Consider the following 25,780-nt stretch of genomic DNA (forward strand, 5'->3'; position numbering starts at 1 on the left):
AATGACCTGAATACCCCCGTCATCTACACTAGTCCACCTTCTTCTGTTCTCTATTTCAGTTCCAAAAATTTCTCATTTTTGAATTAGTGTAGAAACATCTCGCTATTCAGATGTGAAATATCAATTTCTTTGTCATAAAACACTACCAAAATCAAAACAAGAAGTTTGGTTATTTAAAAAGCATATCTAAACCATAATCCATTGGAAAATCTCCGACTTCTTTGGGAAAACAATAATTTTGCAAACAAAAAATCAAACTTTCAAGTTCTAGAAGAGATGAAGATTAAATTAAGAAGATGGTTGCTCCAAAAACTACGGCAAACAAACCAAATCTGGTGAGAATCTTCAACTTTTAATCCTATTTTTAGAAATTTGTATGAAAAAATGAATTTTCATATGTGAGTTAGTTTGTAAATACGAATTTACATTTGTTTAGTGATTTCACTCTGTATTTTATAGTTTTTATAGTTTTGCAATTTCAAGTTTGGGTTTATTATGAATTTTTATGTTTGTGTATCTAGTAGTTTTACTATGCATTTTTATATTTTCGTAGTAGTTTTTTCTCTATATTCTTAAATTTTAGTGTTTTACTTTGTTTTTTCATGTTTGTGTAATATGTGGTGATAGTTTTACTCAGATTCTTAAATTTGTATAGTAGTTTTACTCTGCATTCTTAAATGTGCATAGTAGTTTTACTCTGCACTTTTAAATTTCTATGTATTAATTTATTTATGTTATTTTAAACTTTGCATAGATAGTCTTTGTTATTAATTGGTTTTTCTCATTGTAATGAAGGAAAAACGAGAATAAGTCCACAAGACCTTTAGAGCTTCTCCATTACCTACGCTTTGGGGTTGTAGCAGATTTTAAGAAAAGGCTTAGAGCTAAGGACCATATCTCAACAATGAATATGGGATCTAAAAGAAGAATGCAAGAAATGATGAGTTGATTTTTGTTTAATCATTTCTTGGTGGATTTATTATTAGATCTTTGATGTAATGACTACAATTGTTAGAATTCTGGATGTAAAAAGGTTGATTTGGCTTAATGTGTTGTTGGTAAATGATGTAATGGGAACCTGTTTTATCTTTTCAGTTGGTAAAACAGTTGGGCTTGTTTTGTTTCAAAAATATATTGTGTAAAAATAATTTTGCATAGGTTATGATCTGTTTTCTCTATGAAAATTTAACTTTTCATAGATCAAATTATTGTGTAAATTTAAATTTACATAGATAAGTTCTGTGTGAAAATACATTTTAACAGGTTGTATAAAATTACATGAGTTCGTTTGTTAGATATTATATTGGTCAATTTCAAAGAAATGTTATGTGAAAACAATTTATCATGCATAGTTTCTTATTTGTGTTGCATACTTGCATGTAAACACACTCTTCTAAATAAATTTAAATTTTCATAGATCAAGTTACTATGTAAATTTAAGTTTTCACAGCTCTAGTGACTATGTAAATTTAAGTTTGCATAGTACAAATGTTTTTTCGTCAGACATGTTTTGTTTCACAAATCTATTATGTAAATTTAAATTTTCATATGTAAATTCTAATTTTCTTATATCAAACTACTATGTAAATTCAAATTTTCATATATCAAACTACAATGTAAAATTAAATTTTCATATGTCAAACTACTATGTAAATTTAAATTTCCACATGAAAATCGGAAATCTCTGCAAGCGCAGTGTGGACAGCAGCCCCGATGGGAAGGGCATCTTCATCAAGGAAAAAATAAGGGGAGTGTGGCGAGTGAACTGAACCCCTCCTCATTTATGATTCCAATACTAAACATTACACTAGGAATCACTTCTTGATAGAAAGCAAAGTCTTCACTTGCCAACACCTTGTTACACAACTTGACATTCTCGGAACCGAGTAAATGTCTGCCAACCATTTCCATATGTTAATGCAAGGTTTCATCATTCATGACAGCTGGGTAGACTGGACGCTCCTTCTCCTTCATGTCAATAATAGCCTTGCATCTGTGTACCGAAGCCTGTTTTGTGACCACCTGCATCCAGCTCCATGCATATCAACATGATTAATACATAATCACCACATTTAACATACCCTGCCAACATAGAATTCCAATAAACCACATTTCTTTCAGGCATCTCATCAAACAACCTCTTTGCTTTCTTAATACTCCCAACCAATGCATATCCATTAATCATAGTATTCCAAGACACAACATCTCTACACACCATTCTCTCAAAAACCAACTTAGCTAGCTCCATTTCACTATATTTCACATACCCATCAATCATAGCATTCCAGCACACCACATCTTCAACACAACACATCTCAAAACCACCAAAGCTGGTATCTTTAGTAGTTTTCTTAAAATTCCCAAATACTGGAGGAGTCACTCTCATGAGCTCCTGGGCCACTCTCCATGTATACTTCATCTTCTGTACATCACTCCACCTAAGCATTCCATCCTTTCCTTACTCTTCATGCTTGGCCTTCTCTTCTTGGTGTTATAATTGGCTTGTTCAAATCGCGTAGTACAGTGATCATAAGTGGTGATGACGATTCTGTTGTGAAGTTGGATGCCGAAATTTGTTGAGAAGTTGAAAGCGAAAAATGATGTTGAGGCTGAAGAGGTCAGTGAAATGGAGAAGGAGGTTTTTAATTTTATGAGAAGCTTCAAGCAATGAGATCTGATCCAAATATGGAAGAAGGGTAAAAAAGGTAATAAAATAAAATAGGAAATAGAAATCGGACTGGAATTTCGCTGATATTGGAAAACAGGGAGTTTTTGTGATATGAGCTGATAAATAGGGAGGTTATGTGGTATGGGCCGATATAAAGGGGTTTACACTCATCCGGATTAAAACCAAGGGGCTGAGCCCCATTTCTTCCTTGGTTTAATGATTTTACATGCACCACTCCTTCAGTCCTTTACTGTCTTTGAGACTTTGAGTACATATAGCTACTGATTCATCAGTTCACTTTGACGACCTGGAAAAGGATTGAGGTGTGAGCAAAGGAAGGCTAACCAACATTTTCAACCTTTTGTCTTAGGGTGGTTTACCTGTTTATTTAATATAATTGTCTATCCTTCTACGTCTACGAATAATTATAAATTTTTTGGTGGTACCCAATTAACCTATCTCTTTCGCAAACTGTCTACAATGACGCCAGGTTATAAGTTTCCACATAGGATCAAATCCGAATTCATTCAATCCAGGGCATCTTTGTTAATTAATCTGCTTTCTGGAATGGCAGCTGGTTAACCTGGTTTGATTCATCACTGTAAAGTGGCTAACCTATGAACCATAAATCTGTATATAATTAGCTTAAAGTGTGCTGTACGGATTCTTTATTTAATGGTAATACATATGCCTTCTCTTGCTTTGAAAAGTCTAACTACCTAAACTTTGAATGCTATACATGTGCCTTAATAATATAGTTATTACTAGTATAATACATAGCTTAGAAAATGTAGAGCCTTTTGTACATAAAGTGAAGGATAAAGGGTTATAGGAGGATTAGCTTTAGACATTTCAGTTTCACTTTGATTAGGAGTTACTAAAGTTGTGCATATCATGTGATGGGTCATGGGTTGGACGGTTGGAGATCAAGTACTTTGGAAAAATGTCAGTGTCCGGATGAAGAGTAGCAGTGGAACTTAGTATAGGACTGCACTAGAAGTCTAGATTCTTAACTGCCGTGCAGGGGACAGATATGTCCAGTAACCCAGTAGGTGAGTAGTCTCGAAAACCGTACACATACTCCGTAATCCGTATAACTGGTTACCATGGAGCTGGATAGAGCGGCGTATTGCATTTCCAGACTTCCAACAAGCAGTAGTGGAAACCTTTCTAGAAAGGATTACGATACATGATTATTCGATCTACGCGCCAGAAATCCGCAATCACAACTTTAGAATAGCACTTGTATACTCTTTGTGTAGGGTATACAAAACACCCAGTCAAATGGGACGACTTGATAATGAGTAGCTGTGATAGTGGACTCCCTTTTCCTTTGTCCATGACTCCATGCTACTTTGGCTCCCTTTTTCTTGCCACTTTCACTTGGAAAAAGAATTGAGTAAATTTGACCTCTTCAATCCAATAGTATTAATCACCATTAATAAGAGTTGAATTTTAACATTACAACCTGCGTCTTAGCCTACCCCAAGTTTGGTTAACTTGCATTTCCCATTTTTGGGTGGAGGGGAATTATTACCTGCATAACCTCAAGACTTAGTAATGGATTATCCGTGACTTCGAGGAAAACACTTCAGTCATCCAGACTTATTTGCTTTTGAGTTGTTCAGATATTCCTCTAAGCAATAGTTGTTTGTCTAGCATTTTGTTCTTGTCGTTGAACGTATGGCAGAGAGTGAATAAAAAACAAAATGTAGAAACTATAATGATATGAAGTTTAAGAACGGTTCCTTACTCCATACGCACGACCACTAAAATTAAATTACTTACACTTCATATTAGTCGTTTTATATACCTAACATTGCCGCAAGTCAAGTCAGATACTTGTGCTGCAATATTTTAAAAACAGTCTGTATGACTGTATCCCGAGAACGAATTTTATGTGCCTTACTCCCCTTACAGCACTTCAATCCATTCTAATTACTTTTGTGTGCCTTCACTCCACTTTAATCCTTTCGATCAGGTGACATGTAGATTTACTCAAAGCATGTGCTTTACTTTTTTTTTTTTTTTTTTTATGTTTGGTAAGCCTGTTTTAAATGAGATCAGTAACTCTTTCATGCTGGTGGGATTCAAACCGAACCCCAGACCTCTTGACCCAATTATATTCTTACTCTGTAAGTATTTAACACTCGCAATCCTTCAGCATCAAATTCCTTCTAGTTCGGCTGTCTTTGCGCACTAATGAGTAATAACTAACCCATGACCTTTTCGCATTTCAGTTCAGTTCTCGGATATGGATATACATGAAACTTCTGAAGTTATTCTTATCCACAGAAACTCAGTCATGCACTAACAAAAGGACATCTGAGGAAAGAACGACCAAAGAACACCTGTTCCACACCAATTAAACAAATTTATTGCAAATATCCCAGTTAAATGCATTGACAAGGAAAGGAAAGGAAAGGAAACCCACAACATCCCGGCTAACTCCACATCCAAAGAGCATGCAACCAGTCACAACCATTTCTCAACTTTAAAACTTCTCACACGCTCAATCAGTCTCTTATCACTTTTTTTTTTAAATGGTAAAGCTAGTGATATGTTGCATTAATCGAATAAAAGAGGGTTGCATGAGGATATCCTACATTCATACATTAATCGATAAGATATCCTACATTCATACATTACAAGAGGAAGACAAAACAGAAAGAGAAATAAAAAAAGAGCAACGACTAAAATCTCAACTGCGCTCACTGCCACTACCCTCATCTGAACTTAAAATCCCAAAGGGAGAATCCCTCCAATAATCCTCCAGAACTTCTCTCCAACAAGATATCCACATGATCCGGAAAAAAAAAATGCTCCACAACATACTGCTCTTAACAGAATGACTAGGAACCAGGGATTACAAATGCTCCTCACCAAATAGGGGACAACCCGCTACCCCAGATTGTTTAACGAAACAACACCAAACTTGCCAACAGAACACTTGTGGGGATATGGCTAATTTACCCCGATCAAACATTCATGGTGGACAAAACGAAAAATTTCTTCCTAGGCTATCAATAGTAAGGACCCCCTCTAAATAAGCACCCTTAATTGGTACTAATCAAATCAAATCTTAATAATATTTTCATTATTGATCACGTAAATACTAAACAACTCTAAAGCTAATGCTTCCATGCGCCTCATTATATTTTATATTCCAATACAACTATACAAGTCAGTTTCAAAGAATAATATCAATGAAATCTACCAAGTTAATCAAGTGAGCAGCAGCAAACGTTTTCGAGTGTTTGGAAAGTTGGGCAAAATGCTGTTTATTTTATGTCTATCTGTGCCCCATATTCTTCTTCTTCTTCATAACTTCTTTCTCTCTATTTCCCAACCTTTCCCCAGCCGACCTCTCCCTTGCCCACTAATCCCCCGTTCATGCCCACTGCTCCCCCCTCACCTCAAACTGCCGGCAAAACCCATCTCTCCCTCTCTCTTTCCTTTCTCCCCAATACCCATCTCTCCCATACCCATGTCTCTCTCTTATCCATTCCTTCTCCGCTCACGCCCCCACTGCAATGAAGTATACTCAGGGCCTCAGGGGCGGACCCAAGAGAGGGCTACACCAGGCTTTAGCCCGGGGTCCATTTGGGTAAAAAAAAAATTAGTATGTATCTAAATCTAAAGCCAAGCATTGCCCAAAAGTTTCTCTTGAAGTCTAACAATCCAGCGATAAACAAAAGAACCCGACGATATCTCTTGAACAGAAATATAGACGATAAACAAAAGAACAACCCGGTGATATCTCTTGAAGTCTTAATTCTTCATTCCTCACTAACAACTCTAATTGCCTAATTCTAATCCACGTTCTTCACTCATTCTACTATTCGTTCTCCTCGGGTAATTTATTATATATGTTTTTTTTTTTTTTTCTTTTCCTTCGTTTTTTAAAATATGAAATGTTGATGGTTAATTGGTTTTTCTTTTCCTTTGTTTTTTATTTTAATGTTTCAAACGTCTAATGTGTCAAAGGGAGAAAGATAGATTCATTCTTTAAACCCAAAGAAACCGAGACATCCAATGTTGCTAGAACTATTAACAAGGATGATCAAGGCCGTTCAAAACTCCGAAGAATTGAGCCCATTGAACAACTCCGTCCCAATCCTCAGGGGATTGAACCAATTAAACAAGTTTGTCCCAACTCTCAAAGGATTGAATCTAGCAAAACCGGTGTTGCTAGTTCTTTGGTATGTTATCCGGGGTTATGCCGTCAAATAAGTGAATATCCTATTAATCAGCGTGAAGAGATCCGACGAACTTATGTCACATTAGGGCCACTTCATTCTAGACTCGACGAATATCCGCCCACCATTGATGGAAAACAAAACCGGTATTTTAATAGTCATTGGTTTGACGATTTTCCTTGGCTAGAATATTCTAAAGAAAAATATATGCTCTGTTTGGTTCGCTGTAATGGGATGTATTTGCACCCATTTCCCACTAACTACCCATTTACTGGTGTTTGGCCCACTAATGCAAAGTGACAGTTATAGCAATAAATTGCACTGAAGTGTACCATACAAATAGGTGAGGAGTCATCTAGTTGCAGCAAAAAAAGTCGTGCAACTATTTGCAAGTTCTCCACTTCTCTTTCACAACTCCATCAATGTCATCTCGCACCAGCAATGAAAATAAAAGTTTAGATACATCTAAATTAATCTCCTTTCTATGAAGATCAAACTAATTCAAATCAACTAATTTTTTTGTATCTCTGACGAAATTAAACCAAAAATTGAAGTAAAACTAGATTTTTGAGATAGTTTTTTGGGATTTTTGGGGTTTGTTTTTTCAATTATTCTTGAGTTAGATGGGATCTGAAAATGAATTGCTTTACATTTAAATGGAACTGTTATAATTACATGCTAATTCTAAAGTGGGTATTTGAAACTAATAAGATAATGTGAAAATCATATGGTTATAGAGTTATGTATAGTATTTGTGAAGATGACATAAGGTGCTTTGCACTACTCTCACAGTCTCACCAAGCAGGTGAAGTGAAATGTCATTGCAATTCATTGTCGTGCATTAAAATGCAAATGCACTTGTTTGCTATTTGCACTTGTTTGTATTGAACCAAACAAAGCATATAGTGTTTTCTGTTTTCCTTGCTTTGTCTTTAGTTCTAGACATTCTAGTTTTGTTGTTAATGTGTTTCGAAGTTGGAAGAGAGTTCATTGTAGAGTTAAATGTGCATTTTTGCAACATGTTAAAAGCCTTTGTTCCGCTCATGTGTCTGTTGTAGCTGTTTGTGAGGATCTAGTGAATTCATCTCGGCATATTGGTAATATTTTTAATGCTCAATACAAATAGGAGGTAGTGAAGAATAGGTTTATGTTGAAAACTATTTTATGGACTCTCCGATGACTTATATTACAAGGTTGTGAACTTAGAGGACATGATAAATCAATCAAGTCAAGTAATCGTGGAAAATTTCTTGAATTTATTGAGTTCATAGCTGAATTGGATCCTGATATTGATCGTGTTTTAGATAATGCTTCCGAAAAAGCCACATATACTTCTCTGAATATTCAAAAAAAGTTTTTAAATATTATTAGTGATCATGTGAGGGGTAAGATTCACGAAGAAATTGGAGATGCTAAATTTTGTATTCTTGTTGATGAATCACAAGATCTTTCAAATAAATAACAAATGGCTCTTGTATTAAGATTTGTCGACTATGATGGTTTTGTACGTGAACGTTTTTTAGATGTTGTCTGCGTTGATGACACTTGTTCACAAACCCTCAAGAATGAAATATGTGATATTCTTGTTCGGAACAATCTCTTTGTTGATGATATGAGGGGTCAAGGGTATGATGGTGCTAACAATATGCAGGGGTGCTTGAAATGGATTGCAAGCTTTATTTTTTAGGGAGTGTTCTAGTGCGTATTACGTGCATTGTTTCGCTCATCGTTTACAATTAGCATTGATTGCAGCTGCTAAAGATATATCAGATATTTGGTTGTTTTTTTCGAAGTTGGGCACAATTGTCAATTATTTTAAGGCTTCTCTTAAACGCCAAGCTGAGTTACTAGTTGTTCAAGTCAAAGAAATTCAAAAATTGATTGATTGTGGTGAACTGGAGACAGGAAATGAAGAGAATTAGATTACAACATTGCAGAGAGCTGGGTCGACTTGTTGGAGCTCCAATTTTCGATCTGTAAAGAGTTTGATAGTTTCATTTAGTGCACTTCCTCGTGTTCTTGAGAACACAAAAAATAGATCAACTAATTCTAACCGGTGGGAAGCTAAGGGTGCTCTTATTGCACTTAGATCGTTTGAGTTTGTCTTCATGTTACATTTGCTACGTAAAACTATGGGAATCATTGACATACTTTGCAAAGCTATGCAAGATCAATCTCAAGACATTATTAACACTATACATCTAGTCTCCACCACAAAAGTACTCCTTCAAAACCTGAGAGACGATGGTTTGAGCACTTTTTTTTGTGAAGTTGACTTGTTATGCAAGAAGAATAACATTGATATGCCTGACATGGATGCATGCTATACGATGGGAACGGGTTGTTCTTGTCAGCAACATGATTGCATAACGTTTGATCATCGGTATCGCGTTAATATATATAACAGTACCATAGATTTTCAGTTAATGGAGTTGAAAAGTAGATTCACTGAGGAAACAATAGAACTTTTTACTCTTAGCTTTGCTTTGACCCTTAAAGATGTTTTCAAATCATTTAGGATTGATGATATTTGCGATCTTCTTTGAAAGATTTTACTTTTCGAGATTTCAAATTGATCAAGAGATACTTATATTGAGAACTTCAACCGCAAAGATTATGAGATTGATATTTGTCGTAATTTGGTTTTCTATAATATGTCCATAATGTCTGAACTGTGTAGAAGATTAGTTGAAACTGGAAAGTCGAAGTCCTATCACTTGATTGATAGATTGGTTCGTCTAATACTTACTCTTCCCATATCTACAACAACTACAGAAAGGGTGTTCTCAACCATGAAACTTATCAAAACACAGCTTCGAAACAAGATGGAAGATGAGTTTCTTGCCGATTCAATGGTCATCTACATTGAAAGAGATTTTGCTAATGATATTGATATGGATTTGGTAATAGATGATTTGGATGCTCGCAAGACCCGTAAAATACCATTTAAGTAGTTTTGCTTTTGAAATAGATTTGTAGTCGAACCAGATATTTTGATGAATTAGTATATATATTTGGCTACTTGTGAATTCTGGTGTTTCAGTCTGGCATCGTTGTTTAGCCCGGGGAGAGTTGAAATGTTGGGTCCCCCTTGAGTATACTAGTATTGGTTTTAGTTGATATTCTGTTATGCCATTCAACTTGAGATTTGCTTATTCACATATACTAGTCATAATTGATAAATTATTGGTTTTGGAGAATAAAATGTTGAACGGAAAAAAAATAATAATCATGGTATGGTTTCTATTAGGCTTGATTTGTATCATTGTATGGAAATGTAACAGCAGAGGATACTACATAAAATTAAGACATACACTAACTGTCTAATATTAACAAAAATAAAAGAAGAAGGATATTACCAAGTGCTTTATGTGATTCTGAGTGGCAAAGTTACAACACATTATCCACTCATCTGAAACTTCTAACGCTGTCTACGGACTACAACCACCACCACTGAATCTAGGACTAAAAGGACTAAGATCAATACTTGCACACCCATCCAAAATAAGTTCAGCCATAGCAGCACCAGTAGCAGGACCATTTAATATACCCCAACAACTATGCCCTGTCGCTACATAACATCCCTTCACATTCGGAAGCTCTCCAATAACCGGCCTACTATCATCCGTACAAGGCAAGAAACAAGCTTGTTCTGCCTTCACATTCGCTACGCCCTCCATAAGATAACTCGACACAGTCCCAGCCACTCTTTTAAGCACTTTAATCGATTCAGGATCCCCCACAATCGATTCTGGATCATCTGGTACTTCCTCATCCCTCGACATTCCACACACGTAAACCTCACCCGTTGGCCGTGGGTATATTTCAGGGTCCATCGGTTTTCCTCCATGAGAAGGTATATAACTTAAGAATAAAGCATGTGGGGTTATTGCATTAGGCTCTTTTGGTTCTAAAACAATGCTGTGTGCTTTCAAACCAGAGATTCTAAACAGGTTAGAAATCATAGGCAACCGAGATGACCATGGACCTAATGCCAACACAATTGCATCAGCCTCAATTACTCGATTTTCCTCCTTTAATATAACCGCTTTCGCTCGATTTTGTTCCACTTCCACGCGGTCCAATTCACCGATTATAAGCTTCAAATTGTAGCTAGTCATTGCAGTGGAGAGCAGTTTTCTAGTGAAGAGTTGAGGGTGAACTTGAGCTGTTGTTTCCGTTGTTCCAATGGGTCTTGGGCTTTTAGCCGGCCCATCAATCCATTGGGGTAGATTGGACTTCTTTGATGGTGGTGGTGGTGGTGATTGAGAGGATTCGTTGATGGAAAGGCTGAGTGTATCGAGAGGACGATAACCGTACGATTCGGGACCGTTGAGTTCGATAGCTAATGAACGGTGGAGATTGAAGCTTGCACGAGCGAGATTTGAAACGGGTCCACCATCGCACCAATCAAGGGCTAAAAACCCACCTGCTTTACCTGAAGCGGCGCAGGCAACAGATGATTTTTCAATTAGTGTTACGGATGAACCTTTTTTTGCTAGGAAGTAAGCTGTGCAAACGCCTATTACACCACCACCACACACCACTACATGTTTCTGTTTCTGAACGGATGGTTGTTGTTGTTCTTGTTCCATTGATGATGATGATCGGACGGTGAAGGTGAGAGTGGAGTGTTTGGAGAATGGGAAGGCGTAAGGTCGTACGGTGGCAAATAAGGTTGATGCCACCGCCATTTTATTCTGTTTGGATTTTATACGACTTTCTTACGAACGACACGTGGTAGTGCAAAGCTGATACTTGCATAAAAGAGCCACCATAGTACAAGTGTACAACTAGCTAATTTGCATCTTAAGAGCATTCCCCATTCAAGCAGATTTGAGGAGAAATAGCAACTTAAATAATGGCCCAGTGTAATGGTGCTAATGAGAGTAGCTTTTCACTAAGTTACAAGTTATAGCGAGAGTAGGACTTGCTACTGGTATAGTTGCTCACTTGTGATTTTTGGACGGAACTTTTTATTCTATTTCATGTGTTTCGATTTTTTTTTTCAGACGGGATGTTTCATTCCGTCCCGCGAGGTGTGTGTGTGTTTTTTTTTTGAACAGGGTGTGTGTTTTATCAATATTTTTTCGTTTTTCACATTAAGACGAAATGAAAAAATATCGAAAATATCGAAAAAATATTTTTTCTATCTTCTAAATGTAAAAAACCAAAAAAAAACACGCCGGACAGAATAAAACATCCTGTCCGAAGAAAAAAAATCTAAAAATCTCGCGAGATGGAATAAAAAGTTCTGTCCGAATTCACAACTTAGTAACAATCTCGGTAGCAAATGCTACCCTCATTGTTACCTAGTGAATAGTTACCTCCATAGTCATCTTTACATTACATTGGGCCATTGTTTTTGGCTTATTAGGATGACAAGTTGCTATTTCCCCTCAAAGTTACCTGCATTGGGAATGCTCTAAGTGATACGTTGCAGTTAACTCAACGTACAATTAACTCAACGTACAAGTTATACATATTACATAACATGCATAGTCAAAAATAAGTTTCATATAAATACTGTTAAATGGTCTCTTCTATAATATGCAAGACATGTAATTAACAATCCAATGTACATACCAACCCAGTATTACAACTATTACCAAACTTAAGTGTAAAAATAATACTATGAGTTCTTATCAAGAGCCCATCTGGCAAATCATCAGCGCAAAAGCTTGTATTTGACCAATCACGATTTCTATTTGAAAACTAACAAACTCATAACACAGAGAAAGCAGAGATGCACAAATTGAAAAAGACACCGCATATATTGACCTGTTAAGTGAGTCACTCGTTCTCTTCCAATTGCACACACTTTTCTAACATTCTAGCACCTTGTATATACTTCTTGTCAATGTTGAAGGCTAGATGATAATAGTATAGTAGCTGAGTAAGAACCTACATGTTTCATCCAATACACATAATCAGCTAAAATAACAAATTAAATGCTTCTTAATCAAACCAAAAACAATCATGGGTCGCGTCTGATATTACTACATTTAATACTCATCATGGTCAAATAATAGATGGGTGCTGTATTGGGCGCCACTGAAATTAGATCAGGCAGCCTCCAGCCCAGCCCAAACAACAAAGCCCAACTAAAGGCCCAGTACACCCCCCACCAAATCGCCGAAACCGGAAAAACCTCTTCAACCGGTCATCTCTATCGCGCAAAATCCTTCGCGAAACCCTAACAAAAAATACCCAAAATCAACTTCGTCAATTGAAACAATCTAATCCATAAACAATCGCGAAATTACAACCTCACAACATAAACAATCAAACAATCTATTGTTTATTATAAGAACTTGAGCAGGTTAGTTCGAAATTTGATGGATTGAAGAACTTGAGCAGGTTGGTTCTTCGCGATTGAACTGATTTAGTTCTTCTCACAACAACAATCTCTCGAAATTTGATGGATTGAAGCCCAGCAACAGGTTAGTTCTTCGCGAATGATCTTCAAAAATCAGCTATTTCGAAATTGAAGCAAAACATAACACCCACAGCTATTTCGATATCAGCTTCTTATCCTCACTCACAGCAATTTCGAAAAAGTCACTCCAACTTCAACTTCAAAATCACTGCCGATTGTTACTCCAACTTCAAACCGCGTCGTCAGGACTCAGGCATCAATCAATTGAGACAAATTTAGAAGTCATCAATCACTGTGGAAAGATATAGGTAAGTTCCTTAACAGTACTTTAAGTTTCTAATGTCAGTCAAAGTTCTTGTTAAAATATCGCATTATAATTGGTACACCATTCTATATTTCCAAGTTCGCTCGCTCTCTCTCAACGAACGTTTAACTTCGGTCTATACGGAACATTCATTAAAGATGTCAAGCGTGTCGTCGTTAAGGTTCATTTTTGTCGTTGATTTTATTTTTAGGAAACTATAATTATTGAACTATAATCATTTTTGTCGTTGTAATTGAGATTGAACAGTTGTCTTTATTATTGTAATAATTCAACATTGTGTAGAGTAGATTGTTAGTTATTTTTTCCAAGTAGTGACAAAGTTTGACAACCAATGCCAAAGTTTGATGATCAAATTTCTTGCTAAATTTGCCTTTTGACTGTTACCAGTGAGAACTCAAGTCAAGATCTCTTTATTGTTTTTATAAGATGCATTTTACTTGATTTGTTTATATTTATATTTAGTTTAGGTCAGTTATATGAAGAGACAGTACTAAGCTAGATTGGCCCGAGTAGACAAGTATTGTATGGGCTCTTCTTGTGCCATTGGCTCGACGGGAGGCTCAGGCACACTATCTAAAACTTATTGATTAACCGAGCTTGTACTGTTGTACATATTGAAGTTCAGTTGGCTCGAATCGAAGTCTTGACAGTTGATACTTGATACTAGCCTTAGTCTAGGTTGGGGCCAAAGGTTATTGCATCCGATCTGTTAGTGCATGAAAGAATAAAGTAGCTCCAGTAGCTCCATTAGTTAAAAAAATCTCGGGACACATAATTCTTTATTTAACATTATATATAAGATAAAGAAATCATATTGCACGCAGTCATGATAAAGAAAGCACCAGTTGAATTTTTATGACGAGGAAGAGTAATGCTATTCTAACTGTTAAGTTAACGGTAAGTTATACAAGCTAGTTTTCGGTACCCTAGGTTTTGAGTAGTGTTATTTGTATAGTGGTTATTTAGCATTATAGTTTGTTTTTTCGACCAATAGAAATGATATCAGTGTATATTATTATCTTTTTTTATACATTTTGATGGTAATAAGTAATAACGATGATGGTATAGTAGAGTTTTTGTTTAGTTTAGCACCATTCACTGTTATGATGATAAATGGTATCATTAATTTCCCTTTAGTTGCGTTTAATCGAAAATCATTTGTTTTACCAATTTAAAGAATTTCGTGTATTTGGGATTTGGTATAATGTATGAGGCGATTATGATAAGGATGACTATAGAGTAAGTAAGGATTAGGAGGTATATCAACTTGTTTATCAATTGGTTTGAGTGTCTCCCTCGCATCTTCAATAGTGTGAGTTTAAAAGGATTGAAGGAATTGTGAATATGTCGTAGTCTTGATTGCATTATTGAGTGGCGTTAGAATCCTTTAGAGTTGTAGCTGATAGCTCTGTACTTGATTTTGCAGAGTTTCACCGGATAGCCATCCAGCTTACATCTTCTCACAATCCAATCGTCTCACAATCCAGGTATGGCGCACTAGATATAACTGTTATTTTCCTCTCACATTGCACTCGAAGTATGTCTTCTACTCACATTTTCTGTAATGTTTCTATTCTTGTCTTTGGGTTCATCAATTTTTTTGGTGTAGAAACTGAGAATCTCTTATTAGCTTCTACAAGATATTTTATTTGCTTTGAAAGATTAGTTTTTTATGTGTGAGTGGTAACGTGAAATTAAGAAATGGGTTGTTCACCATTTTTTTTTTGTTTTTGTAGTTTTATAAGTGTGTGTTTTTGACGAGGGATAGAAATTGTATTGTGGGTTGAATATTTTATAGGGTGTTATGTACATATGGTTGTTGGAAGGATGTCATTATTGATTTCCAGGTTATGACAGGTTTAAGTATACGAAATGTTGACTAAACAAAGGAAACTCTGCCCAAAATTCGATAGAATTTGGATAGTGTAACTCATTATAAACTAAAGTTGTTTACAACCTATATTTTGTGAGATAAATTGATGGAACACGATGGCCGGTTCACAACCAATCGAGAAGATTTCTTGTATAAACTAACAAACGAGAAACCAAAATCATTTTCACTTGATGAACTTAAGAGATTTACGTCAAATCTTGAGAAGAATGTAGGTCTTTGGTGGGTTTGGAGGCGTCTACTGGTGAATTCCCCTATTGGTGTCAAAATAGCAGTGAAGGTACTAAAAGACAACAATAACACAAAGGAATTTTTACCAACCTAAGAATTTACAAGAATTGGAAAAGATTGTACAAGATGCTAATGATAAAAAGTTTAAAATTCGACCCGTGGGCTCTGGGCTTTCGCCTAATGGGATTGGGTTACAGAGGAATGGGATGGTTAATTTGGCTTTAATGGATAAGATATTGAATGTACTTGGAAAAAGGTTAACAAATAAATGACCGTTCTGAAACGATTCTGCTTTTGGGGAAGCCTCGGCTGAGCTGTACTAATAAAATGACGACGAAGTCCTTCTAAGTTAGAAACGTAGTCAGAAATTAAGCTATTTGAGTTTGTGGAATTTGAGTTTACCAAACATTTTCATTTTTCTTGCCTTGATTACCGGGATAAGAGTGAAGCTAATGAGATGCATAGAAGTATGAGTCCGGCTACACAGTAACCGGTTACTGGGATCAAATCCCAGCAACCATTACAAGTTGCTGTTGGTAAAAATTCCCATCATCTCATCTAAGGGCGTGTACATCTAAAATCGACTGAATATGATGTTTAAGCACAATAATGTAACTCATATAGCTTATCTAGAACAGCTGATCCACACTACGATACATAATCCTCAAAATCAGCACAATACAAGATCTGATCACGTTTTGCATTTTTTTTTATTGGTACAAAATCTGATCAGGTTGAGAGTTGAGACATAAATATCAACAACAGGCCAATAAGGTCTAACTTATAGGAAGCTTAAGGGTTCCATATATGGCCCTCTAGCATCATATACCAAGCACAAAAAACTCTTGCATGGTTATCCCAAAGTCCTTATTTATCACTAAAATGTGTCTGCACACGGTACAGCAAATGTCCTGCAGTGCTGAAAATTCCACTCAACTTCCTTTGAACAACTACGTGCAAGAAGAACTCCCAGATTGCACTCTCATTACTCGGCTAGGACACATTTACAAAACTTTAACCTTAGGAGCATCCTCGTCCCCATCCCTAAAGCACTCTTTCTATGGCACCTTATCTGCCTACGGCTGTCGGGAACAAATATTCCTGCTGGAGATTGTCTAGTCAATGAGTTAAGATTCAGGGTAGAGAAAGTACAATGACATATTGGAGACCCTAATTTCCCTATCTAGTTGGGGAAAATCCTAATTGGCTCATCTAGTAGGGGGATAATACTAGTTAATCCTTAACCTAATGACTTTAGTAGGGTATCTGCTATAAGCCTATAAGCTAACTTTGTTATAACCTATATGTATGCGGAAATTCTTGTAAAGATATAGGTCTACAAGGACACAAGCTGCTCTAATCTAACATGCCTTACTGTTAGATTAGCTAAAAATCTTGAACAGAAATGGATAAAAGAGCTAAAGACATGTTAATGGGGTCTGCAACAAATAAAATATGCACCAACTAAACTACTGACAGTAGTACTATTAGATATATACGATACAAGTGTCTCCAAAACTTCAAATACTATTGAACGCTCCAGAAACTCCAGCCACAGGCCAAAATCTAAGCGTTTTAGGTCATATCATTCACTAGCCCAAGGGTCTATTATCGAGTCATTTTCTATATTAAATTTCTTGCGAATCTGCTCTGGTGACCTTCCATGGATTGTGTCAGCCACCTTCTGGATTGCTAAATCAAGCAAGCTCTTGATGTTCAGATAATCTGCAGCCTGCAGAAAAATAGAGCAAAACGATCAACCCAAGCTACCATATTACTACCAAAAGTAAGGGGAGAAGAACATTATAGGTATATAGGGAGCATTCAATAAGAGTCCCTTGATCAGGCACATAAATTCACAGTTTACTATTTATGCAAGTTTCAGATATGACTATCTACCGTACCAATTATCTAAAGCAGAATTCAGTAACACAGATTCCTAATTCACTTCATCTATTTTCTTATGAAAAGAACCTTAGAATTGCAGAATATCGAGAAGACGTTAAAACCCATCAGTCTCTAAAGTCGATATCTTCACAAGGAATGAAATAGAACAGTAAGAATATAAGATGCAAATAGTTATTAATAACTGTTGCACACATAAGCGCTAATAATCTGCGCCTGGCCTAATTGTCAAACACTCATCAGATAATCAAAAAACATACAAATAAAAATGTAGTTTTTGTGTGTGGCCAGTAAGTCAAGGCAGCAAGTTCTCGACAATTATGATGGATATGAGACTGCTCTTAAAATGGTTAACTACAATGATTACTTGCTGATCGATCAAATGAGATATAGTAAATGGTTCGCTCCTACTAACCAAGTTGAGACGTTTTCCATGTCACATTATTTATTGAATGAGTCCCGAGGAGATAGCAGTGGTTAAAACGGAGGGAATAGATGTTAGAACTCCGAACTTCAAAGGAAGAAACCCAAGATAAAAAATTCATGAAGAGAGAAAGCGTTTACCATAAGGATATCATACAAAGTATTGGTATCGACACTAATGAAGTGTTCGTCCCATTCTTTAAGCGCTTCCTCACCGTTAGAAGAAGAAGAAGAAGCAGCAGCAGCACTTATACTTTTACGACTAGAAACATGCTTCTCGCAATACTTGATAATCAACTCAAGGGTGTCACTGTGTACATTGAATAAAAGATATTCTCTATCATCAACAGCCTTGTCTTCAAACCCATCTTTGATAACCTGAGATTCAAGAGCAACTTCTTCTTCCACTTCAAAATCATACCCGTCAGAGCTAACCAATGTAACAGTTTTTTTTGGTGGTTCGATTGATGGGTTGAACGAATCTATCAAGTTTTGTATCGGTTCGGATTAGTTAGGAGGAATGGGTTTCTCTTGATCGTGACCATCAGAGTCAATGTTCATCGATGAGGTTTCGACCATTTTTTCTTTTGTTTATTTCATGGGTTCAAGGGAGGAGAGGGTTTAAGCTTTAAGGGGTGTGACAGACTGACACCTGTCCGTCCCTATACTGGAAATTACAAAATCTAGACTCATGAATGTTCGACATTTCGAGTCGGGTTGATCTGAGTGCTGTATTGGGCGCCACTGAGATTAGATCGGGCAGCCTCCAGCCCAGCCCAAACAACAAAGTCCAAACAAGAAAGCCCAGTACACCCCCCACCAAATCGCAAACCGGAAAAACCTGTTATACGAGGCTTTCTCTTTTGAGGATCAATACATTAGGGTTATGTATCATAGATCAAAGACTACTTTTCGGATAGATGATTTGTAATTTCTGAAAATACAAATTCAGATTCTCTTCTTTTGTCCGGTTATTATTTTGTCGAAGATGATTTAGTGGTTGGTAATGTTTTTAAATGTATCGTTTTTTTCTATGTAAAGAAACCTTTTTCTTTGATCATGAATGATGAATATGAAGTTACTACTTGGGGGAAAGCTACTTTGATCATGAATGATGAATGATGTTATAAGAGAAGATACTTTTACCATTTTATGATTAGTGTTTTACAGACATTCTTTACTCACCTTTCATATCGCTTTTATGTTCTTGAGTCTTGGCTAATGAGTAATGACCTTGATCACATGCGCCTTTTACGAGTACTTGCTTAAGGTGCGGATCTGAGGGAACAAAACTGAAGCGGTAAAAGCATTATAGGTGAGAAGCTTTCTTTGGTTTTCAAACTTACTGAATGTATGTTATCAAGGTGGTTTTTTTGGGTGGTTTCCCCTATGCTTGACGAGGGACAGAGTCAAGTTCATTTTGTTATAGAGAGAGTCCAGTTATTTTGTTGTAATACTTGATGTACATAAATGGCGGTTCATACAGAAAACAGTCTTGTATATATATATATTTTTTTTAATCGTGTAAAAGTTAGGTTATATGTACATATGGTTGTTGGAAGGATGTTATTATTGATTTCCGGTTATGGACAGGGTTTAAGTATCTGAAATGTTGACCAAACAAAGGAAACTCGCCCAAAATTCGATAGAATTTGGATAGCGTAACACCTCATTCTATTTCTTCATATATACTTGGAGTTATCATAGCAAGCTTATAAGTCTATTAGTTTTTCTGGTGAGATGATCTCTTTTTCTAGTGGTTTTCTTTGTACATTGTTTATTTAAATATGGTTTACTAATACTTGTTTTATTTTTCTTTGTAGCGATGGGTCCTCGATCAAAGAATGTGAAGAATGTAGCGAAAACTACATTAAAGGGTGTTAAGAAATTGTTTGGTGGCGGTTCCTCTAGCGGTGATGCAGTTGGAAGAAAAAGACATAGAGGCGGGACGGCTTAACGGCATCAGCGCGTAGAGGGGACCATTTGGAAAAAGAGGTTCTTGAGGTTCCTGAGGTTGATTCGTTTAGTGAAGATAGTGTAGATAGTGTAGATAGTGATATTAATGTAGGTTTAGATGTAGGTTTAGATGTAGGTTTAGATGTAGGTTTAGACAAAGGGAAGAGTATAGTAGAAGAGGAGAGTGAGAGTGAGGAGGAGAGTGAGGAGGAGGATGAAGCGGGGATGATGATGTTGAAGAATATGTGGTAGAAGGCGTACCACCAATGGAAGAAGCACCTCCGGTATTGGATTTCGTAAGAAAATCCAATGATGATTTGGAGTTTCAAAGAGGTGTGTATGGGGAGGCCGTATGAGTCGAGTTGTTGTATGACTATGCGGTGCATGTCATTTCGCGATGTTTGGGAGAGAAGGGTAATATTTTGTTTTTCTTGTGTACTTTGATTTTCTTTTACAAAATATTTTGTTTTTGTTCATATATATCTAATCGTGCTCGGTTGTTTTCAGGAGGATCGCGGAGCGTTGAAGTGTGTTTCACACTTAGCGAAGTTATCCCAATGGAATTTCAAAAATGAATGTGAAAGGTCTCCGAGATTTGCCGTGCAGTTGAGAAGGACTGGGTTGTTTGATCTCGTGGAAGGTTATCACGAGCATATGGATCCACCATTGATCTCGGCGTTTGTGGAGAGATGGCATCCGGAGACCAACACCTTCCATATGCCAGTTGGGGAGATGACTGTGACTTTGGACGATGTTGTCCAAATCTGTGGAGTCACAGTTAGAGGAAGAGCGGTGCAAGGGGACAGTGAGCTGAACTTACAACAATCGATAAATCTCTTACATCTTGGTCTGGGGCTCCCTATTGATTTGATTAGGGCGGAGATGGAAGCTAGCAGGTTCACTTCAAAAGTAAGGCTAGAATTCATCCGGAAGCATTTTGCGAACAAGATTCATGATAGCCCTATATGTGACGCTGCTGGGAATGTGGTAGAGAAGGCCTCGAGTTTCCAGGATGTTCAACGGACTGTTAGAGCTTTTATTCTGTTTTTCTTTGGATGTGCCGTTTTTACTGACAAGTCTGGGACTGGAGTGCCTATATGTTATCTGAGGCCGTTGTTGAAATTCAGTGAGATAGAAGAGTATGCATGGGGTGCAGCAATTTTGACGTTTTTATATAGAGGTCTCGGGGCTGCCACATGTGCGAAGGTGAAAGGGGTTACAGGCTATATGACTCTTCTACAGGTAAAATTTGAGTATTTTAGAGTTTATTTTTTTTAATGTTAATTTTATTACTCTATCAATATGTTAACTATTTGTGTATATCTAGGCATAGATCTATGAGTATTTTCCGGTATTCATGACAAAGTCCCAAATTTCAACTATATCTCGTCTCACCCGCGTGCTCATAGACACATCCAGTCGCTCCACACTATTACGACACAACGTATGCATTGCAGTTTTATCGAGCGATAATTGATGATTTGAATGAGTTCAATGTAAGTATTAAATTCAATGACAATTTGGTATTTAAGTTTGTTTATATTTTTTTTTAGTAATTGATCATTAGAGTTGTTAATGACACATTTGATTTTGTTTCAGGTTGTTTGGCATCCCTACAAAAATATCAGAGATACAAACCCGATCGATGACATTGCATTTTTTGAGGGATTGCTATGTTTTTTCAACATTGTCGAGCTTTCTTATTTGTCGCAAGGGTGGTCGCGTCGGTTGGGTCGCGTGCAACTTGTACCTAAAGATCCTCCAATGCCAAATTGGAGAACAAGAACTGGCGGGGCGGGTATGAGGTGAATTTTGGACCAATATTGGGCCACTTTACTGGGAGTCGTGGCAGAATCACGTGATTCAACTCTGCAACCGAGGACCTATTTCGTCTTATCCATGGGAGTGTCATCAAAACTACATGACTTGGTATGCGAGGAATTCTCATGTAGTTTTGGTGAACCCTGAGCTTCTTCCGATTCATCCCTCCCTGGAGACACTGCCTAACTGTTCACCGATTGTAAGTATTGTGATTTTTAATTGAGTTTTCTCTAGCGTGATTTTTGCATTCGATTGGTAACTTATCTTGATTTTTTCTTTTTCGACAGAACGGCGTCATCGATGAAACCGCTTCGTTTGCTAGAGAGGTCCGCAATTGGCTGGGAATGATATGCCAGAGGAAGCAAGGTCCTCCTTCGAACAGGCGTACAACTTGACTAGGTGCAAGTACATTGGTGGGCGCTATAGTTGATTTGTTTCAGTTTAGGGTTTGTAGAATGTGTTTGTAACTTTGTAGTTTAGTTTGATGGATGTAATTCATACATTGATGGATATGATGTTTGCATGAATGTTTGAATGGAATTTAATGTTTAGGGTTTAGGGTTTAATGTTTGAATGTAATTTGTTTCAGTTTAGGGTTTAATGTATGAATGGAATTTTATGTATGGATGAATGTTTGATATCTGATGAATATGGAATTTGATGTATGGAATTTGATGTATTGATGTATGGTTTAATGTTTGAATGTTTGATATCTGATGAAAAGTGGAATTTGATGAATATGAAAGTGTTGTAAAAACAAAACGAATTTTGAAATTTTTTTCTTCCAAACGACCCAGCCACATCGTTTGGCATAAAGGCCAAACGACCTCAGCAGATCGTTTTCCCTTTATACCAAACGACCACGGCAGATCGGTCACTTTAAATCTCAAACGACCCATGCACATCGTTTGGTCTAAAGACCAAACGACATGACCACATCGTTTGGTCTTTAGACCAAACGATCTGGCTGGGTCGTTTTGTATTAAAGCCAAACGACTTCACCGTGTAGTTTCGGTCATTATTGACAACATACGAACGTTATTTCAAATCATTCGATTGCGGTCCGAATCAACTAGTCGATCACTCAATTGCCATCCGAATCAACTTAGTCGATCATTCGATTTCAAAATCACTCGATTGACGTCCGAATCAACTTAGTCGATCGCTCTATTTCCAAATCACTCGATTGCCATCCGAATCAACTTAATCGATCACTTGATTTCCAAATCAAATCAAATAAAAGCCCTAACATTATTTCCAAATAACAATAAAATAAAATAAAATTACATTTGTTCCAAATTACATCAAAATATCAAATTATATCAATATATCACTTAGTCGATCGCTCGATTTCAAAATTTGCCGTCCGAATCAACTTAGTCGATTACTCGATTTCCAAATCAAATCAAATAAAAGCCCTAACATTGATAACATAAAAATCAAATCAAATTACACTTGTTCCAAATTACATCAAAATACAAATTACATCAAAATATCATATCGACAACATACAAACAACTTAGTCGATAACATGTACTGTTGGGTCTTCAACGAGCTCATTTTCCCATATTAAATTGGGAATGTTCAATGCCATAAATTGCAATTGCCTTACTGTCAAGGCCAAATTCCAACTTTCAGCAATATCATATCGAGCTCTAAGCCATTGGCGCATTACTGGAGGAACCGGACAATCTTCAACAAGTTCAACATTGACAAAATGATTTCCACCAACATGTGCGCTACCCAACACTTGGGTCACTCTCTCAGGATTTGCTTGGGTTCTCAGCGGCATGAGAAGGAAGCTAATCGACGAGCTCCTAAATGCATAAGGACAACATTAAATCTTGAAGCAAATAAGTATCCAGCAAAAGGCATGCTCATCCACTTATTTAAGGGTGCGTAACCTTCTTCATGTAGGATTTCCTTCATCGAATATAAAACCTCACTTTGATTGTACAAAGTACAATAAAGGGGGAGGTTGTCAGTAAGCTCTTCGTACAACTCCCTTCTCATCTGTGGCCATTCTTCTTGACTTCTTCCTAATGCAATGCAGAAAGCTCTATAACCACAGTTGCCATCGCCAACAGGGTCATGGACTCTAACAATGTATTTATGCATTTCTTCAGGAATATCCAACCCGTAATCCTTAGGACTCTTCGTCTTTCCAAAGTCTAAGCCATCTCTCACATTTCGTGGTGTGACTGTTTTTGGAGAAGGCTTATTTCGTGGTGTGGTTGTTTTTGGTGTTTTGGGAGAAGGTTTATTTCTTGGTGTGGTTGTTTTTGGTGTTTTTGGAGAAGGCTTATTTGTTGGTGTGGTGTGGATGTTTTGGGTTGGTAGTTTTGGAGAAGACTTCTTTCTTGGTGTAGTGTGGATGTTTTGGGTGGGCGTAATGTTTGGTTGTGACGAGACCCACTCTTCATGGTCACGTTGAGAATGTTCAAAATGAGATGGATCTCGCTTTGAAGAGTTATCATCTCCAGTTTGAAGCTTTACTGTTTGCACTACCTTTCGGCCGACCTTTGGTTTTGCTTCCTCACAAGGCGGTACTAGCCATGTACTTTTCGATGCGGCAATCTCCATAAGCTTCCTAATCATAACCTCGCTCTTCTTGAAACCATTGCAAACCTATTCATGAACAAGTCCATGAAGGTGCAACATCGGGACCAACACCCACCGGTGACACATTGGGAGAAGCGCAACAATGTTTTCCAAAAGGGGTCGATAGAAGATCAAAGGGATGGACCGCTCTTGCTCTTCAAACTCATTAATTCATGAGCACATGGCGGTCCATGGCTCGATGGGCGCAAATAGCACCAACACCTTATCTCTCCATCTTTAACACGCTTTACGCGGGTATCTATTTCTTCAAATAACAAGTCTAAACACTTGCGTGAGACAAGGCCTCCGAGTTCGAAACAAAGGAATCGGTGGTGTCTTTGAGTTACAATCATACTTCTCGAAGGTAGCTCTAATTTCGGACATCCGGATCTCTAGAATCGGGTGGATTAAGCTAAACATACTCAAAAAATCATGACGGTTTGCATTTCCTAGTACACGCTTCACCGAAAGCATGAGACCGCTTCACTCTATTGGTCGTTGTACTCCCAAAGTGAATGTGTTGGTCGACCCAACAACATACGAATCGATCCCCGTGAGGAAACCAAGTCTCTCGCGAAATAACAAACAAAATTGAGTACTCAACCCCGTAATATTTTTCCAAAGCATCCCATCTATTGGAAAATAACCTCGTCTTCGATTTGACTCTGTTGTTCCACGGGCGGGCTTTCTCTACAAGTTACGTAGTTGGAAAAATATCGTAACATTTTGAAAGGACGACGCGTAGCGATATGCCATCTACATAGATGCTTGTGTTGCGTTAGGAAAAACTCGTCGGCCGCACTCATTAGGGCTAAGTCCCTGTCGGACACGATCCGCGGATGGACTTATGTCACCAAGCAAGCCACTAAAATGATCACAGGGCCCACTCATAGTCGATTGTTGTTTGTGTGGCGCAACGACCGACACACGGTGAAAGATTTCCATGTTGAAGTCACCCCAACAAACCGATCACGAAAGGCCACCGATGTTAGTTTTGTAGGTGGCGTCTAACATGAAAAGCTGTTGGAAAAGTCCGAGCCAACTTAACACCTTCCGGATGGGCCCATAACAATCCCGTTATCTCCTCGGTATTCTCATCCCGTCTCAACTCCTCAAAATAATGTTCTTTTTGCTAACAACTCACGCAATCTACTCGTAATTGTGTGAGACCGTTCATATCAATTTCACCTTCACGCGCCTTGCGGTGTAGACTTGGGATATACTAGAGATGTTATCATGATACCTATTCTTGATGGAATCAATATTTGTTTAGGTTTTATTCCACACTTACTCATCTCGACAAATACCGAACTCTGGAGCGGTTAGTCGAGTAGCAAATGCATGTCCTTTCAAGGGTCTTCAATGGATGGATGGTTGTGAA

The 25,780-nt window shown here is 37.3% G+C and overlaps 1 protein-coding gene and 1 long non-coding RNA gene across 5 annotated transcripts; both read right to left on the reverse strand.

Annotated features, from left to right (window-relative positions):
• Positions 1-1,561: 1,561 nt before the first annotated feature.
• LOC147520576 (FAD-dependent oxidoreductase family protein) lies at positions 1,562-11,720 on the reverse strand. Of its 4 annotated transcripts, none has more exons than XM_086592124.1 (2): positions 10,227-11,720; positions 1,562-2,975 (listed from the first exon to the last, which is right to left on the reverse strand). In XM_086592124.1, the coding sequence occupies exon 1, from the start codon at positions 11,559-11,561 to the stop codon at positions 10,299-10,301; it is 1,263 nt and encodes a 420-aa protein (XP_086448250.1). In that variant the 5' UTR covers positions 11,562-11,720; the 3' UTR covers positions 1,562-2,975; positions 10,227-10,298. The 4 variants fall into 4 exon arrangements, with proteins under 4 accessions (XP_086448250.1, XP_086448253.1, XP_086448248.1 ...); XM_086592127.1 differs by lacking the exon at positions 1,562-2,975 and adding an exon at positions 4,439-4,993; XM_086592122.1 differs by lacking the exon at positions 1,562-2,975 and adding an exon at positions 4,439-5,019 and having other exon boundaries at positions 10,227-11,719.
• Positions 11,721-17,086: 5,366 nt separating this feature from the next.
• On the reverse strand, positions 17,087-18,674 carry LOC147520577 (uncharacterized). The gene is made up of 2 exons (XR_015212696.1): positions 18,163-18,674; positions 17,087-17,425 (listed from the first exon to the last, which is right to left on the reverse strand). It is a non-coding gene; the product is annotated as an uncharacterized LOC147520577 (long non-coding RNA).
• Between the last annotated feature and the right edge of the window lie 7,106 nt (positions 18,675-25,780).

Source organism: Coptis chinensis, chromosome 2, assembly GCF_015680905.1.
Source record: "Coptis chinensis isolate HL-2020 chromosome 2, ASM1568090v1, whole genome shotgun sequence".
In the NCBI taxonomy this organism is placed as follows: Eukaryota; Viridiplantae; Streptophyta; class Magnoliopsida; order Ranunculales; family Ranunculaceae; genus Coptis; species Coptis chinensis.

Coding starts and splice junctions, on each gene's coding strand:
- LOC147520576 (XM_086592124.1), bottom strand. CDS start 11,561: ATGGCGGTGGCATCAACCTTATTTGCCACCGTACGACCTTACGCCTTC.